Source organism: Salmo salar, chromosome ssa03, assembly GCF_905237065.1.
Source record: "Salmo salar chromosome ssa03, Ssal_v3.1, whole genome shotgun sequence".
In the NCBI taxonomy this organism is placed as follows: Eukaryota; Metazoa; Chordata; class Actinopteri; order Salmoniformes; family Salmonidae; genus Salmo; species Salmo salar.
In genome coordinates, this window is record NC_059444.1 from 76714027 (window position 1) to 76732532 (window position 18506).

General features: G+C 42.7%; 2 protein-coding genes across 3 annotated transcripts in view; both read left to right on the forward strand.

The window, feature by feature from the left end:
* LOC106601689 (beta-galactoside-binding lectin) lies at positions 1 to 17196 on the forward strand. Of its 2 annotated transcripts, XR_006769242.1 has the most exons (5): positions 1 to 111; positions 3342 to 3421; positions 3674 to 3845; positions 4060 to 4316; positions 17158 to 17196. XR_006769242.1 is itself a non-coding variant. In XM_014194039.1 (4 exons), the coding sequence occupies exons 1-4, from the start codon at positions 106 to 108 to the stop codon at positions 4204 to 4206; spliced, it is 405 nt and encodes a 134-aa protein (XP_014049514.1). In that variant the 5' UTR covers positions 1 to 105; the 3' UTR covers positions 4207 to 4627. The 2 variants fall into 2 exon arrangements, 1 of the variants encoding a protein (XP_014049514.1); XM_014194039.1 differs by lacking the exon at positions 17158 to 17196 and having other exon boundaries at positions 4060 to 4627.
* The window catches only part of LOC123741851 (voltage-dependent T-type calcium channel subunit alpha-1I-like), an 18139-nt gene continuing 13545 nt past the window's right edge, over positions 13913 to 18506 (forward strand). Inside the window, exons 1-3 of the mRNA XM_045716071.1 lie at positions 13913 to 13929; positions 15858 to 15991; positions 16831 to 16865. Coding sequence (XP_045572027.1) covers positions 13913 to 13929; positions 15858 to 15991; positions 16831 to 16865 — 186 coding nt within the window. The remainder of the gene's footprint in view (positions 13930 to 15857; positions 15992 to 16830; positions 16866 to 18506) is intronic.

Below are 18506 nucleotides of genomic sequence, written 5' to 3' on the forward strand. Positions count from 1 at the left end.
GGCTAGTGCACTTGACCATATAAGCCTGCCTGCTTGGTTCTACTGCACTCCGATGCCAGCTAAGCATTCTTCCAGCTGTGAACATTTGCGGTTTGTGCAGTCAAGATGAGTGTAAGTACAACTTTTTGTATTTTACTGGCTTACAATGTCTAATATGTTAGTTCATTTGATTGTTATCTGAAAAGTAGCCTACATGCAGTGCAAATTCATAACGGTTCATGTTGGTGCTATTAAACAGCTGTTCGGAAAATAATGCCCCGATTTGAATAGCCTATGTGCTGTAGCCCAATATAATAGAGCAATATCCTCTCTAACAATGCCCTTTTATTGTCAACCTTGTTGTCAATGCGTCTAAGAAGACGAATCAGACTTTTGGCATGCTAGATGGCTTGACTGTCTTGTTTAGGCTAGGTTTTATGACATAGCACTTTTTATTTTTCTGCAGTGACTACAGATGAGAAGGGTTTCTCATTGCAATATAATATGTAGTTCTATCATTAACAAAAGTTAATTTTATTCTCACAATGAATGATTTGAACTTATTGCAACTACTACTGATGACAGAGGTTGTGGACATAGGGCAGGGTGGGGCAGGCATGTAGAAGACCGACAGCAGTGAAACGATGATCTAATCAGTATGTACTAGTAGGGTTTGAATGGGTTGAACTATTGGGGTGCTTGGTCCACCATTAACAAATCAGGAAACCATAAGCATAAGTATAGGCTATCAATGTCTGCACCCCCAGGAGTGTTGATAAGATCGACTTTGGTCCAAACCACTGTTTTTAGGGTGTGTAATTTGAACCCACATGTATTTAGTTGTGTGGGTACAGTAGTTGGCTGAGTGGGAGTTATGTGGGTACAGTAGGCAGTGTGGGACAGACAGCCTCTGATCAGAGTATGATCATGAACAGCATAACTGTGGGTTCAACCTGGGCCACCCCTACTGTTCCTGGACATTACAATCCACATTTAGCCAATAATATTACTTACTCCACTCACCTCACTTTTAACAGGAGCTGAAGGTGCAACATTTTGTCTTGGACGTGACTAACAATGACTCTCCTTGGTCTTGTAATACACTCTCTGAGTTAACTGGCTGTGTGTGTGATAATAAAGGCTTTGTTTCACCGTGGCTGTTTTGTGGTTACCATGGTAATCATAGATGTGTATGGAGAGCAACAGGGTTAATTCTATTCAGATCTAAATGAATTAAAGTTACCGTAAACAGAGGTCAGAATAGATAGAGTAGCAGAGTGATGTTATATCCAGTGAGCCAGTATGATCTTCCCCAAGCGGAGCTATAGGATATACCTACAGTAAACGTCAGGTTAACAAGGGTTAGATTGGCTGTCATGTCCTGAGCTCAGTTGGTAGAGCATTGTGCTTGCAACTCCAAGGTTGTTGGTTCGATTCCCACAGGGGACCAGTGTGAAAATGTGTGCAGTTGCTCAGGATAAGAGCATCTGCTATTTAATGACTAGACTGTAAATGTCAGTCAGGTAAGCTTTATAGTAAGTAACGTATACAGCCAGGAGTTATCATGTGGATTTACGAACTATGTATATCCATTCTACCCATCCTATTTCTGCATTGCCTGCAGCTGCAGCCCAGCTGTCCTGTGTCTCTCAAACAGTGTGGGGAGGTATGTCACACTGGGATGAGAACTGCAGTCTGAAGTAGCACTGGGCTGCATTTAGCCAAGTCCAGCTAGCGCCATAGATTTTACACAGTTTACACTAACTACACACAGTTTACATTAAGGAGGGAGGACTAACACGGAAAGAATGCAACATTTCACTATCGCCCCCCCCCCTCTCTCTTTCCTCTCTCTCTCTCTCTCTCTCTCTTTGAACTTATTACCACTTTTCCTATTTCTCATTTTTGTAACTCTTCTTTCTATCTGTCGGTCCTCTCTTCCACCCTCTACCCCTCCCTTTCCCTTTCTGCTCCTCTCTTTATTTCTCTCTCCTCTACATTCTCTCTCTCTTGCCAGAATGTAGTCTTCCTGTCTGTGCAACACTAATAGAGCTCTAATGTTATATTATCCTGTTCTATTTCTGGATTGGGTGTCAAAGGGTTTGTGTCTGGCTCTGCACTGTTAAAGGCCAAGTACTGTGTCCTACTGTATATGTCTTGTAAGCAATGATTAGGCACTTACTGTACGTTGAAAGTTACACTGTAAGCATTACGTTCACACTCCTATTCCCCCAGTGACTTACAAGAAGTGCATTCAAGTAAGAAAGTTAAAACACATGTTCAGGGGTAATGTGTGACAGTTTTTTTCTTGTCCACTGCCCACTGTGTTTCTGTCAGAAATAAAACCGAAGTACAAGTGTTGATGTGGTTTCCCTTTGGTGAGGTTTCTGTTTGATTATCTGCTGTTGCCCAGGGTTATACAGTATATTATCGACCTGGTCTTTAGCTCAACTGGCTAACTATGTCTTCTGTCAGAGAAGGAACAGGGTGTTGCCAAGTGACAGAAATGGGTAACATTTACTACACACCACAGCCAATAGATGTCATGTGGAAAGAAGGGCAACAATAAGAGGTCTATATGCAGCTCATTAAGAGAACTGTATATGTGCAGACAAACATCATCTAAACACCATTTCCCCTGCCACATGTAAAGATCAATCATTACTTTGATCCTGTGCCGTGCCCAACCTCCATTGGTCCCATGTTGGCTGCCCACCATAATCTGGGCCCTGCGGAAAATGTGACTTCACTTCAGCCTTACTGAGTGTAACCCAGCCTTCCTTCCACCATCATTTATGGACAGATTTAGCCTCCCCTTCCAAATCACTGCAGGGAAAATGTGAACGCTGTCCAGGACTGTGATTTATAAAAATCTTTGGGCCGTTCCATAGATGGAAGACCTTTAATTGGAGACAGATGTTGTATTTGTTAGACTGATGGAAAGGGTTTAGCAAAGTGTAGCCATACTCTATAGCCCTCTACACCAGAGCCACGTAAAGACTCCACATCTACATTATACCCACTGAACACACACTGGTTGAATCAATGTTGTTCCACATCATTTTAATGTAGAATATACATTGAATTGACGTCTTTGCATTGTGGGTACTTACTATAACAATGGTTTTATAGAACCATCTTTGTTTCAGAAGTTATAGGCCATAACTTATGGCCAATTACGTCTTAACTATCAGCTAATTGCACATTTGATGTTTTTCAGTTGATGCATTTCTCTCTCTCTCTCCCTTCTCTCTCTCCCCCTTCTCTTTCTCTCCCTCTCGCCATTTTTCTATCCCTTCTCTTTCTATCCCTCTCTCTCTATCCCTTCTCTTTCTCTCTGTCTCTCCCTTCTCTCTCTACAGGGTGTTGTGGTAAAGAACATGTCCTTCAAGCTGGGCCAGACCCTGACCATCACAGGGATCCCTAACTCTGAAGCAACACAGTGAGTAGCTAACCCCCTTCAGACACAATTCATTGTCACTCCACTTCTCAGTCAGCAGCCTAAAGACATCATAAACTAGTCACTGTATCACGAGAATGATCCGTTCATATTCACAACATACATTATCAAACTACAACGGAAAAGTAGATTATAGCTATAAACTGTTTCTGTGTAATTATCAATTTCCCTGTAGGTTAAAGGATGTTCCTTATCCCTTCTCTGTGTCTGTTTGCTCCTCTTCCCTTACTGTAGTTTTGTCATCAATGTGGGCAACAGCGAGGATGACCTCGCCTTGCACATGAACCCTCGCTTCGACGCCCACGGAGACACCCGGGCCGTGGTGTGTAACTCCTACCATGGAGGCAAGTGGTGTGAGGAGCACAGAGAGGGAGGATTCCCCTTCAACCAGGGAGAGGAGTTTAAGGTGAGAAATTACATTCTGTGTGTGTGTGTGTGAGCACAGGTGGATATGTGTATGTTTCCAATTTAACTCATGCTGATGTGAATGTCCTCCTCTTTTCCCATGTGTGTAAGGGAGTTCTACCTGGGACCTCTGGTGGTAATAACTTGCAATCACTGCATCCCAAATACCTAAGCACTTCTTTGGATAAAAATGTGATATTACTTCTCTGTCTCAGATAAATATCACCTTCACCAAGGAGCAGTTCCTAGTTTCGCTTCCCGACGGCTCTGAGATCCACTTCCCCAATCGCCAAGGAGACGAGAAGTATAAATACATGCACTTCGAGGGCGACGTCAGGATCAAGGGCGTCGAGATCAAGTAGACCAGTCAGAGTGGAGAAGAATCCTCCATAAGGCACTCAATTGGATCTTTAGCTTTCTTGTCTGGCTGCTCATTGGCTTTCCAGAGGTCCACACACACACACACACACAAGCCTTATTCTTTTTTACACACTCACCATAGTCTGACTTAAGTTAGTTTTAATGCTGCCATTCCTAACCAATGCATGGAGCCACTAACAAGTGAAACCTACAAGTAAAATATGTATTTTACAATGGCAGCCCATTACAAGCTTGGAAGTGTTGAAATGTGAAAAGTTCCCTGGTAGTTAAATTAATATCAATTGTTTTATTGAAGATAAATGTGTCTTTCATTAATGTGGAACAATCATTCCAGATCATTCCAGAAGTGGTTTAAGAAAAGTGCAAAGTATTTGTTCATTAAAATTCTTTTTTTTAACCATTTCAGATTGTATCTTCCTTTGTGAAAATGTGTGATTTTTAATCAGCAGGTTTTCTTTTCGTAAATGTCTGTGTAGCTATCAATGTTAGAGATTGTTTCTGTATAAAGCACTTTGGATAGGCTAGCATTCTTCAGTGACTTTATTACATGCATTACAAGATGTTAGGCTACAGATTCATTCATGCAGCCTAATTATTAATGAATTAAATCAGCGATGCAACTCCTGTGCAGTTACAGTTGAAGTCGGAAGTTTACATACACCTTAGCCAAATACATTTAAATTCAGTTTTTCACAATTCCAGAAATGTAATCCTTGTAAAAATTCCCTGTCTTAGGTCAGTTAGGATCACCACTTTATTTTAAGAATGTGAAATGTCAGAATAATAGTAAAGAGCTTTATTTCAGCTTTTTTTCTTTCATCACATTCCCAGTGGGTCAGAAGTTTACATACACTTAGTTAGTATTTGGTAGCATTGCCTTTAAATTGTTTAACTTGGGTCAAATGTTTCGGGTAGCCTTCCACAAGCTTCCCACAATAAGTTGGGTGAATTTTGGCCCATTCCTCCTGACAGAGCTGGTGTAACTGAGTCAAGTTTGTAGGCCTTGCTCGCACATGCTTTTTCAGTTCTGCCCACAAATTTTCTATGGGATTGAGGTCAGGGCTTTGTGATTGCCTCTCCAATACATTGACTTTGTTGTCCTTAAGCCATTTTGCCACAACTTTGGAAGTTTGCTTGGGGTCATTGTCCATTTGAAAGACCTATTTGTGACCAAGCTTTAACTTCCTGACTGATGTCTTGATGTTGCTTCAATATATCCACATAATTTTCCCGCCTCATGATGCCATCTATTTTGTAAAGTGCACCACTCCCTCCTGCAGCAAGCACCCCCATAACATGATGCACCCCCATGCTTCACGGTTGGGATAGTGTTCTTCGGCTTGCAAGCCTCCCCCTTTTTCCTCCAAACATAATGATGGTCATTATGGCCAAACGGTGCTATTTTTGTTTCATCAGACCAGAGGACATTTCTCCAAAAAGTACGATCTTTGTCCCCATGTGCAGTTGCAAACCGTAGTCTGGCTTTTTTACGGTGGTTTTGGAGCAGTGGCTTCTTTCTTGCTGAGCGGCCTTTCAGGTTATATCGACATAGGACTTGTTTTACTGTGGATATAGATACTTTTGTACCTGTTGACTCCAGCATCTTCACAAGGACACTGTAAAGTCCATGGAGAATAAGAGCACCTCCTCCTAGCTGCCTACTGCACTGAGGCTAGGAAACACTGTCACCACTGATAAATCTGCAATAATTGAGAATTTCAATAGGCATTTTTCTACAGCTGGCCATGCTTTCCACCTGGCTACCTCTACCCCAGTCAACAGCCCTGAACCCCTCACTGCTACTTGCCCAAGACTCCCCATTTCTCCTTCATCCAAATCCAGATAGCTGATGTTCTGAAAGAGCTGCAAAATCTGGACCCCTACAAATCAGCAGGGCTAGACAATCTGGACCCTCTCTTCCTAAAATTTTCCGCCAAAATTGTTGCAACTCCTATTACTAGCTTGTTCAACCTCTCTTTCGTATCGTCTGAGATCCCCAAAGATTGGAAAGCTACCGTGGTCATCCCCCTCTTCAAAGGGGGAGACACACTAGACCCAAACTGCTACAGACCTATATATATCCTACCCTGCCTTTCTAAGGTCTTCGAAAGCCAAGTTAACAAACAGATCACAGATCATTTCGAATCCCACGGTACCTTCTCCGCTATGCAATCTGGTTTCGGAGCTGGTCACGGGTGCACCTCAGCCACGCTCAAGGTCCTAAACAACATCATAACCACTATCGATAAGAGACAATACTGTGCAGCTGTATTCATTGACCTGGCCAAGGCTTTCGACTCTGTCAATCACCACATTCATATCGGCAAACTCAACAGCCTTGTTTCTCAAATGACTGCCTCGCCTGGTTCACCAACTACTTTTCTATCAGAGTTCAGTTTGTCAAATTGGAGGGCCTGTTGTCCGGACCTCTGGCAGTCTCTTTGGGGGTGCCACAGGGTTCAATCCTCGGGCCGACTCTTTTCTCTGTATACATCAATGATGTCGCTCTTGCTGCCGGTGATTCTCTGATCCACTTCTACGCAGACGACACCATTCTGTATACTTCTAGCCCTTCTTTGGACACTGTTAACTAACCTCCAGACGAGCTTCAATGCCATACAACTCTCCGTCCGTGGCCTCCAACTGCTCTTAAATGCAAGCAAAACTAAATGCATGCTCTTCAACCGATCGCTGCCCACACTTACACACCTGTTCAACATCACTACTCTGGACGGTTCTGACTTAGAATATGTGGACAACTACAAATACCTAGGTGTCTGGTTAGACTGTAAACTCTCCTTCCAGACTCACATTAAGCATCACCAATCCAAAATTAATTCTAGAATCGGCTTCCTATTTCGCAACAAAGCATCCTTCACTCATGCTGCCAAACATACCCTAGTAAAACTGACTATCCTACCGATCCTTGACTTCGGCGATGTCATTTACAAAATAGCCTCCAACACTCTACTCAGCAAATTGTTTTCAGTCTATGACAGTGCCATCCATTTTGTCACCAAAGCCCCATATACTACCCACCACTGCGGCCTGTATGCTCTCGTTAGCTGGCCCTCGATTCATATCCGTCGCCATACCCACTGGCTCCAGGTCATCTATAAGTCGTTGCTAGGTAAAGCCCTACCTTATCTCAGCTCACTGGTCACCATAGCAGCACCCACCCGTAGCACGTGCTCCACCGGGTATATCTCTCTGGTCACCCCCAAAGCCAATTCCTCTTCGGCAACCTTGACTTCCAGTTCTCTGCTGCCAATGACTGGAACGAACTGCAAAAATAACTGAAGCTGGAGACTCATATCTCCCTCATTAACTTTAAGCACCAGCTGTCAGAGCAGCTCACAGATCACTGCACCTGTACATAGCCAATCTGTAAATAGCCCATCCAACTACCTCATCACCATGTTGTTATTTATTTTATTTATTTTGCTCCTTTGCACCCCAGTACCGCTACTTGCACACTCATCTTCAGCACATTTAATTTGCCATACTGTAATTATTTCGCCACTATGGCCTATTTATTGCCTCACCCCCCTTATCCTTCCTCATTTGCACACACTGTATATAGACTTTCTCTATTGTATTATTGACTGTATGTTTGTTTATTCCATGTGTAACTCTGTGTTGTTTGTGTCGCACTGCTTTGTTTTATCTTCGCCAGGTCGCAGTTGTAAATGAGAACTTGTTCTCAATTAGCCTACCTGGTTAAATAAAGGTGAAATAATTTTTTTTAAAAGGTCCTTTGCTGTTGTTCTGGAAATGATTTGCACTTTTCGCACCAAAGCACGTTCATCTCTAGGAGACAGAATGAGTCTCCTTCCTGAGTGGTATGACGGCTGCGTGGTCCCACTGTGTTTATACTTGCGTACTATTGTTTGTACAGATGAACGTGGTACCTTGAGGCGTTTGGAAATTGCTCCCAAGGATGAACCAGACTTGTGGAGGTTACATTTTTTTCTGAGGTCTTGACTGATTTCTTTAGATTTTTCCATGATGTCAAGCAGAGGCACTGAGTTTGAAGGTAGGCCTTGGAATACATCCACAGGTACACCTCCAATTGACTCAAATGATGTCAATTAGCCTATCAGAAGCTTCTAAAGCCAAGACATACTTTTCTGGAATTTTCCAAGCTGTTTAAAGGCACAGTCAACTTATGGAAATGTAAATTTCTGACCCACGGAATTGTGATACAGTGAATTATAAGTGAAATAATCTGTCTGTAAACAATTGTTGGAAAAATTACTTGTGTCATGCACAAAGTAGATGTCCTAACCGACTTGCCAAAACTATAGTTTGTTAACATGAAATTTGTGGAGTGGTTAAAAACGAGTTTTAATGACTCCAACCTAAGTGTATGTAAACTTCCCACTTCAACTGTATATAGTCATTTGTAACTAATTATCAAACCCATCCTGGTCCTCACTACACATTTACTGGTTAAACACCCAGCTGTATGTGATTATGATACTTATAGAATAACCATGTCTTAGTAACGCAGCATTACCTTTCTATGCTAGTTAATTAAACCACATGGTAGATGAATTATCGACCTCTTCAGCCTATGACGATGAGCATATGCCTAGCGTAAGAGGTGTTGAGTCATGTCACATTTAATGCATGTATGTAAATACAGTGAGATATGTGAAAGAAATCCACTGCAAATTGCACTGTTCAATAGAAAAATGTACATTAATCGAATTAGTTCCCTTGTATTTCATTGGTCTAGCAGTGGTGAGTGAATTGGCTCATGAACCAATCACAGTTCGTGTCAATAAAGTTTGAAAACACTTACAGAGTGAAAACACTGCCCATACCAAGCTGTTTATTTGCCCTGCAGTTTTGCAAGAGTTCTACTAAATAAAGGCTTTTGTATCAAGTCATTCATCCTTCCGTTCTTAGAGTGCGTAGATGAGAAAAATAAACCCAAAGATCAATGTTGCTTTTTTGTTTACTAAGTGGTGGCCATTATCCCCTTAGTTTTTCTGCCAGTCTGTAGACTACCCTTTTCCAAAGAGCACTATACCCCATGGCCTATTGGCCTTATGGTTTTAACCCATTTGACCGCACCAGCACATAGGTTTTTCCTAAAGACTAACTTTGGTTTTAGGCACAAGATATAGCCAGCATACAGGACTATACACACTTTTCCACACATAGGAACTACAATGGGGCATCAGGAACACCGTTTTTTTGTCTTACAGTGCATTTCCACAAAATGATGAATCGGATAGCTACCTTTATTTTTGTTTAACCCTTGTTTGGTGTTCGGTTCTGTGGAACCCATTTTCAATGTTTACCAAAAAAAATTACACAATTAATTATTTTTTCAACCTGAGACTCATTGGCCTTGACTAATTTTCTGTGAAGAACATGTAAAATAACACATTTTCATTGAGTACACACTGTGCACCCTCCTACACATTATTATTAAATGTGGTGTTTGGGTCCACTGGACCCCAGGGTAATAAAAGTTTGGAAAAGCGTGTGAGTAGGTGACAACTCTGTCTTCCTCCTCCCTGGGCCTGCTGTTTCAACATAGCACCAAGAACCTATCTGTCTTCCTGCCTGTCTACCAGTCTACAGCTTTTCTCACACTCTTTACCCTTCGTAGTGTGTGAAACTACACAATGTCTTGCGGGAGCTTGCACAATGTTACTACAATAAATTATTTCGATACATTGTAAAAACAAATCTGTATTTTCCCACACTCTACCCCAGCCAGGTGCAAATTGGGGGAAGGACACAACAAATAAACAGCTGTGCATGTGTCTCCTTACCACAGTCAATCAGTATGGCAAAAAATATCTCTGCTTAGAGGGCCTTAGAAATACTTTTTGCAGAGAGAGGAGCTAGTGTGGAAGGAGCGTCTTCTACTTTGGAAGATGAAGAATTTTCCGAATATGAGGATCATGTCTCGGTCAATTCAGAGTCTGACAGTGAGTTGGAAGAGGATGAGATTGACCCTCAGCCAGCCCCAGGACCAGCCCATCAGCAGTCAGCCCCAGGATCAGCCCATCAGCAACCAGCTCATCAGCAGCCTGCAGGAGGAGAAATATGGATGTAAAAAAATTATGAAATTGAATGGTCTTCTTGCCCAAGGAATGAGCCACCCCGCATGGCTGCCAATGTGATAAGGATGCAACCAGGGCGGGTGGCGGTTACTCATGTTCAGGACATAAAGTCTGTTCATCCCAGACACCATCCAGAAATCATTCTGGACTGCACTAATTTGGAGGGAAGGCATGTTTTTGGAGAGAGATGGAAGGAGATGGACCAAACTCATTTACATGCATACTTTGGGATTTTTATCCTTGCTGGTGTTTTCAGATCCAATGGGGAATCCACAGAATCCCTGTGGGATGCAGAAATTGGCAGAGAAGTTTTCCGTGCAACAATGTCTCTGGAAAACTTCCACATTATTTCCAGGATTACTCGCTTCAAAAACCGAGACACCAGACCAGCTCGGCGGCAGAGAGACAAGCTAGCTGCAATCAGGTCAGTGTGGAACAATTAGGTGGACCGCCTTCCCCTGTTTTACCACCCTGGGCCCAACACTACTGTTAATGAGCAGCTTATGCTATTTAGGGGCTGCTGCCTCTTCAGGTAGTACATACCGTCTAAACGCAAAATGTGGAATCAAGATCTGGGCTGCCTGTGATGCTACTTCATCACATGCATGGATTTTTTGTTGTTGTTGGTACGTATTGCTTTTTTGTTGTTACACTTACTGATCATTTCAAAATAATATTTCAATTCAATATGAAGAGGGGTTTGTTCTCCACCCACTTCATTTTATGGATAAAGAATCTTGCATGAAAGATAAACAAATGAACAATGAAAGTTAAATCAGGGTCCATATCATCTGGATCAAAATAAAACATAATATCAGAGTCTCTCAGATTAACATTAATAGTTGTTTCTTTTCAAATAAAATCTTACTCACTCCAAAATCTTCTGACATAAGAACTGTGCCAAAATAAATGGTCAAGAGTCTCTGGGTCACAACCACAAAATACACATTTGTTATCAGTAGCTAATTTGAATCTGTGTATAATAAAGTTTTTATTTTATTTAACCAGGCAAGTCAGTTTTGAACAAAGTTTTAATTACAATGACAGCCTACCAGGGAACAGTGGGTTAACTGCCTTTTCAGCAGCAGAACAACATTTTTTTTGTACCTTGTCAGCTCAGGGATTTGATCTAGCAACCTTTCGGTCACTGGCCCAACGCTCTAACCTCTAAGCAACCTGCTGCCAGGTAGATTCTATGAATGAGTTTGTATGATACAATATTTGCCAGACAACAACGAGACTATGTTCCAGTTCACTTGTCTTAGGGCTGCATAGCAGAGGGAATACTAACATCTTCACATAGTTTTCATACATGTCATTACATTCATAGTTTAAAATGTAAATTCCTTCTAGCTGTATTGAGGCTACAAAATCCTCAGCAGTTGCACTTGGAGTAATGTTATTTTCTCCTAAAAGAAGAATAGCACCTTTAGGGACAGCTCTAACAACTATTTGAAACTCCTCAGGAGTGAATGTAACATTGTGTGTTGTCATAAATTCTGGATAATCATATTGTTGTCCATCATCAATCATTTTTTTAACCCAAATAATGCTGTTCTCAAACCAGTTCTGGTTTGTTGTATTTTATGTCTTTATTATTCCAGATTGTATACCTATGATGGGAAAAAATATGTTTGTACATGAGGTTGCAAGTTAGAATTAAACTATTTGCAATATATGAAAATAGCCTTACGTTTGTGTAAATTATAAATACCCCTGACATTAATTGAACAAAGAGATAAAGACATGAACTTCAACCAACATCCTTGTTATGCTAATGTAAGCTCTTCCAAAGGATATGTAACTCAAAAGGATTTCCGTCCCATGATTAACCTCTCCAACAAAAAACGAAGAAATACTGGTCATAAAGTTACCAAGTTATTCTTACTCCCACAAGAGGGAGACATTGTGTAGACCTTACAATAAGCAGTTATTCACCCATAGTTAGTGTTTGGTTTACCAGTTCTCAGGTCAGCCTTTTCTCATTCAAGTGTTTGTGTAATTTCTATACAATAAAAGGCTGTTTTTCACCTGCAATTAGGCAGTGTTTAGGCCAACCAGTTCTGTCCGAGTTAGACTCTGGATCACTCTTGCACTGACAAAAAATGACGTTTTCCCTGCCTTTCGAGCTGCAGCCGCCATCGGCCACAGTTCCTCCCATGTCACTTTCACCACTGACGTCAGATCCTCTGTGAACCTCCATTTTTTGCTTGATGAGGAACTCACAGTTCTTTGCTCGTCTCCAGAGAAGATCCCGTGTAGATCTGTTGGTGAACCTGATGATGGTTGTCCTCGGTCTCTTGTCTTGATCCTTGAGTCTTCCCAAATGATGAACGATGTCCACATTTTCCTGAAGTTTGGCTTTTGATTTGGGAATGACAGCTTCACAGATGTCAACAACTCTGCATTTGATGTCCTCACCCGCCTGTTCTGGAATTCCATGGAGCCTCAGGTTCCCCCAGGCCTGGTATCTCTCCGCCTCATTCACCTTTTGCTCGAGTTCAGCCACATTCTTTTCATTTTCCTGTCAGATAACTTCAATTTTCTTCAAGTCACTTTTGAGGGTTTTCACTTCAGAGATAAAGTCAACAGATTTTTTTATGGCCTCAATTTTCATCGTATTCACCCTAACCATGTCCTCCAAGCCATTTTCCCTTTCATCTATCTTTGCTGTCAAAAGCATCACAATATTGTTTTGCATCTCAAGAAGTGACACACCCTCTTGTCCTCTCATATTTTTCCCCTGGGGTTGGACTGGAGTGTCGGGGTCGTAAGGTAATGGTCTGAGCTGGGGACTGGATGGGTGAAAATTGTCAGCATTGTTGCCCGTGCTCACCAAATTTTCATCACCCACAGCAGTATTTCCCCCCACAGATACATTCTGAAGAGGAGTACCCAAAACCATACCATCTTTTGCTGTTAATCTGATGATTTCTCAATTTCTTTTAGTTCTGGTCGTGGACGTTTCCATGTAGACAAGCTAGTTTTTGAGCTAGCTAGTGTTGTCGCTAACTTAATAGTTTAAGAGGTGAATAACTTGCAGAAGGTAATCAATTACTTTGGTAAACAAACAATGGGGTTTTATGACCTTAGAAATGACCAAATGGTCATTTTGGGGTCAGGAAATCCAACAATATCTTCAGCAATCAAAAAAGCGCATCTGCACTGGCCGCCATCTTGCGCGTGCCCAGCGTCACCCTCATGTTGGTGCTAGCAGGCTAAGTTGTGCTAGGTATCAACAATCCAGTAGGGGCTGGAAACTATAGTGATCTTCGATTGGTCAATAGCACAGCGATGTCGCAGAGTATTTACATAAAGTTCAACTTTCCCCAACTTTGTTCCAGCCATGTTCACATTCCCTAGCCCATGCTGGCATAGCCCAATGGTTCCCCGCCCACTTCGCTTATGTCAAATGAAAATAAATGGGGCTCCGTTGTCTCATCGCCCCCATCATGTCATGTGGTAATGTACTGTTAGGTCTACCTCCCAGGTCATACTTGCTACTTTTGTGGAAAGCGTGAGCCTCATAAAATTGAATTCATGCAGGACAATGTGGGAACTGGAGGTCCACATCGACATTAAATAGCGAAGTAGTAAGAAGATGGCGAGGTTTCTCAGGTGAGCAATCATTCAACACCGAATTTGAAATTATGGATTTATTGGTCACTCATCAACTATTGTCGATACAACCACTTGGAGGAGCCAAGCAACCAATAATATAAAAAAAAATACACCAAAAATAGTTTTTCTCATAGTTAGGTGCCATCAGCTATTTCTTAAAATGGATGATTGAACTACTTTCTAGAAATGAAACGAACAGATAATCATATCAGTCTAAATATCAAGGTAGTCAAATAAATATTGCTATTAGGTTGTAAATCACAGCTAGGTCATTGTTTGCTACCTCATTCAGGAAATGAACCGTTTTAGTTTCAGTGACCCAATATTTTGGACAAAATATTTACTCAACCTTTTTGCTTTTCTTTGAGTTATCAACACATCTGACCACACATTATACCGACTGGCTGGTTTGGAATGGATATTATTATAGGCCTAATTCAGAAATGTTTTTCCCAACACTAATACTATCTATATTGTGACTGTTTTATGTACTGTAACTACACTATGTGATTCGTGGCTTTGTCAGTACGACAGACAAGTCAACGTGTAGCAAAGGGCTGTTTTGGTCTTATCACATACCGTCACATTCCTGAATGCTGTCCGTGGTGCTGATCACTAATCCTCTCTTTGCCACTCCAGTAAGAGGAAGGGAGAGACTGTGACAAGCGGGTGTGTGTGTGTGTGTGTGTGTGTGTGCGCGTGTGCATCTCTCACTTATTTTCTTCCCCTCTCTCTTTGTCCCCTCTTTCTTCTTCCCTCTCTCCTCCTGTGTACACACACACACACACACACACACACACACACAGGCATGCATGCACACACAAACTGCTGAGAAGAAGAGTTCACATCCAGTAGTAGTTGTGCCCACCAGTCTGCCTGCCTGTGGGTTCACACACACACACACACACACACACACAAACACACACAAACACAAACACAGAAAAGCAACCCAGTCTCTCAGATGTCATCTTTGGCAAGACTGTAGCAGGCTATGGGATCATTTAAGGCGACCTGCCAGTTTCCTGGCAGAAATCCTGTGTGTCTGTGTGTGTTTTCTCTAGTTTCTACAGTCCAATATCTCACCCACACTGTGAGCAATACGGTGGAGCAGTGATTTCTCCCATTCTATTATTACTGTTATTAATTCAATTACACCCACATTACTGTTAACAGGACCCTGATCAACCCACTCACAGATACATGGAGCATCACTAGAGCCATTCCTACTCATTCTCTTTCTCTAATTGTTTTCCCATTCAACATAATGGGTTAGTGATGAAGCAGATAGATTATGGCTGATGTTGGATATCTATTCATTTAATTGACTCAGTACTGAATGTCTGGTGCTGAACTGATGCTGCTGTTGACAACACATACACGTTGAAGATGTTGATGCGAACAAAACACAAACATTTACCTGGTGCTTTAATGGTACTGACCCATTTTCTATGATGGAAGCAGAGAAAGAGAGAGGGGGGGAGGGGAGGGGGGGTAGAATAGAAAAGGGGGGGAGGGGTTAGAAGAGAGGAGATAAAATAAATGAGAAAGAAGAGAAAGAGGTAAAGGATGGAGAGAGAGAGAGAGAGAGAGAGAGAGAGAGATAGAGAGAGAAAGAAAAAGGAAGAGAGAGTACAGGGGATAGAGAGAGATGTGTGATTGGGCAGCACCTTGTCTCTTTTCTATGACATCAGTGACATCTGGCAGGACAGTCTCTCTGCACACTCAGATTTAGGGATCTGAGTTTTCTCAGTGTGTCTTAAACTGGGTCATAGTGGAGATGCAGGCAGGTGGAAACAGACTGGGTTACTGGGCACACATACAGTACACACACACCACACACACACATGCCTGTACAGTACATGAATGACCCTGATGGAACATGTCCTCCAGTGTGACAACCCTTTGCTCTCTGACTCTGTGTGTAGGTGGAACCAGTTGGATCTGGCCATCGTGTTGCTGTCAGTGATGGGCATCACTCTGGAGGAGATTGACTACAGCGCTTCTCTCCCTATCAACCCTACCATCATACGCATCATGAGGGTGTTGAGGATCGCACGAGGTAACGAGGGAGGGAGGGAGGGAGGGAGGGAGGGAAGGAGGGAGGGAGAAAGAAGGGGGGAAGGAGGGGGAGGGAGGAGGGAGAAGGAGGGAGAAGGAGGGAGAGAGGTGCATGTGAGTGTTTAGTCGCACTCTGGAACACACACACACACACACACACACACACACACACACACACACACACACACACACACACACACACACACACACACACACACACACACACACACACACACACACACACAGACAGTACAACACATTTCCTACTCATACCCCTCTGGAATCTATGGATAGCATGCACACACCCAGTGTACAGACCCAGTGTACAGACCCAGTGTTCAGACCCAGTGTGCAGACCCAGTGTATAGACCCCGTGTATAGACCCAGTGTTCAGACCCAGTGTATAGACCCAGTGTACAGACCCAGTGTACAGACCCAGTGTGCAGCAGAGGATCAATGCTTCATCATTAATCCTACCAAAGCTACAGCTCATGACTAATGGTTGGGCCAGTGAGAGGGCCATGAGAGAGCGAGTGTGTGTGTGTATGACAGTGTCTGTGAGAGTGTGTGTGTATGACCATATCTGTGAGAGTGTGTGTGTATATGGCCGCGTCTGTGAGTGCGTGTGTGCTGGGTATAAATTTAGCTGTGACCTTTCGGAGGCTGGATGTTTCCCGTTTAGTCCAGAATTGAACCAGAGGGAATTCCCTAAATGCCCAGCATTTATAATCTCCCCCTCCACTTCTCCTCTCCCCAGCCCTCATCATAACCTTTTTCTCTCTTTCTGTCTTTCTGCCTCTCTCTCTCTCTCTCTCTCTCCATCTATTCTCTCCATCCCAGTTCTGAAGCTGCTGAAGATGGCTAAAGGAATGAGAGCTCAGACAGACAGACAGACAGACAGACAGACAGACAGACAGACAGACAGACAGACAGACAGACAGACAGACAGACAGACAGACAGACAGACAGACAGACAGACGAGACAGACAGACAGACAGACAGACAGACAGACGAGACAGACAGACAGACAGACAGACAGACAGACAGACAGACAGACAGACAGACAGACAGACAGACAGACAGACAGACAGACAGACAGACAGACAGACAGACAGACAGACAGACAGACAGACAGACAGACAGACAGACAGACAGACAGACAGACAGACACACACACACACACACACACACACACACACACACACACACACACACACACACACACACACACACACACACATATATAGCTCCTATGTATGATGAGTGCAGACAAACAGAGGGGCTGAATGAATGATTATGGCTAGGATTAGAGGCACTTTTTACATGTTCAGTGGGAGAAACTGAACAGAAAATGAACAAGCATTTTTATCTGTTTTTCAACAAGCTGTTCTACCAAGGGTTATTATGTAGATGATGGCAGCTGCAAACAATCAAACAATCAAATGAGATGATGATCTTCAAACAGTAGCTATATCTCTGTACATAATGTGGACAGTGTGGGCTTTCAGGACCACGGAGAGTGCTCTGGGAAAAGACTGTATTCATAATGAGTCCCCCTGTTTTATTCATTAGGATCTAAAAGGATAAACTGATCCAAGATCAGTACTCATATTCTGAGACACTTTATTAAAACCGCCTTGGTCTAGAAACAGCCCCTAGGCCCATAACCACTACTGCCTAGGCACCTCATGTAGATATGAAAGGATTTGACATCATGCAATATGGAAGTAGCTAAACCTTTCACTCTAATATGCTTGGATGGAGTTTGACCATATTGCATACACCTCTCATATCCTTTCTGATCTCTACAAGTGGCTAGGGGTTGTTTCTGGCTGGGGTACACTGATATTAATACCTCTACTACATTAAGAAATGAAGTGTGGTTATTAGATCTGGTTGGGCTGGAATGACATGACTCCTTTTCCTAAATAAGGTTTGGACCAGACCACATCATTCCCACAGAGAGAGAGAAATGAAGAGTGTGTGTGTGAGAGAGAGAGAGAGAGAGAGAGAGAGAGAGAGAGAGAGAGAGAGAGGGGGGAGAGAGAGAGAGAGAGAGAGAGAGAGTGTGAAAGAGAGCAGGCAGGGAGAACAGGCGATGAGGAGGAAGGAGTGTAGGGAAGATGGAGGTAAGGCAGAACGGATCTCCTCTCCTCCGCTGCTATCGATCCCTCTCTCATTAATACAGTAATTAACACCAAGGTGATTAAAGAGGTGTGTGTCAGTTTGAGTGTGTGTGTTTGTATCCTTAAGTGTGTGTGTGTGCATGTGTGTGGGATGAGAGGAGACAATCAGTCTGCCATACTAAACACTCTTGAGAAGGAGGTGAAAAATCACCTGCCAGGGTGGTGTTACACACTGTTAAGACTGAGAGTAATGGTGTTACTTTCAGAAGCCCCAGACAGATGTTAGCTAGATAGCTGAAGCTAACACTCAAACACATTATGACTGACGCTATCTCTTATCTCAGAATCTGCCTAAAATAAAGTCACATTACACAACTACAATCCACCATT

What these genes read in the sequence shown, in the direction of transcription:
- LOC106601689 (XM_014194039.1), top strand. An exon ending in CCTAACTCTGAAGCAACACA is followed by an intron (nt 3,422 to 3,673) that starts GTGAGTAGCTAA and finishes CCCTTACTGTAG; the next exon opens with TTTTGTCATCAATGTGGGCA. An exon ending in ACCAGGGAGAGGAGTTTAAG is followed by an intron (nt 3,846 to 4,059) that starts GTGAGAAATTAC and finishes TCTCTGTCTCAG; the next exon opens with ATAAATATCACCTTCACCAA.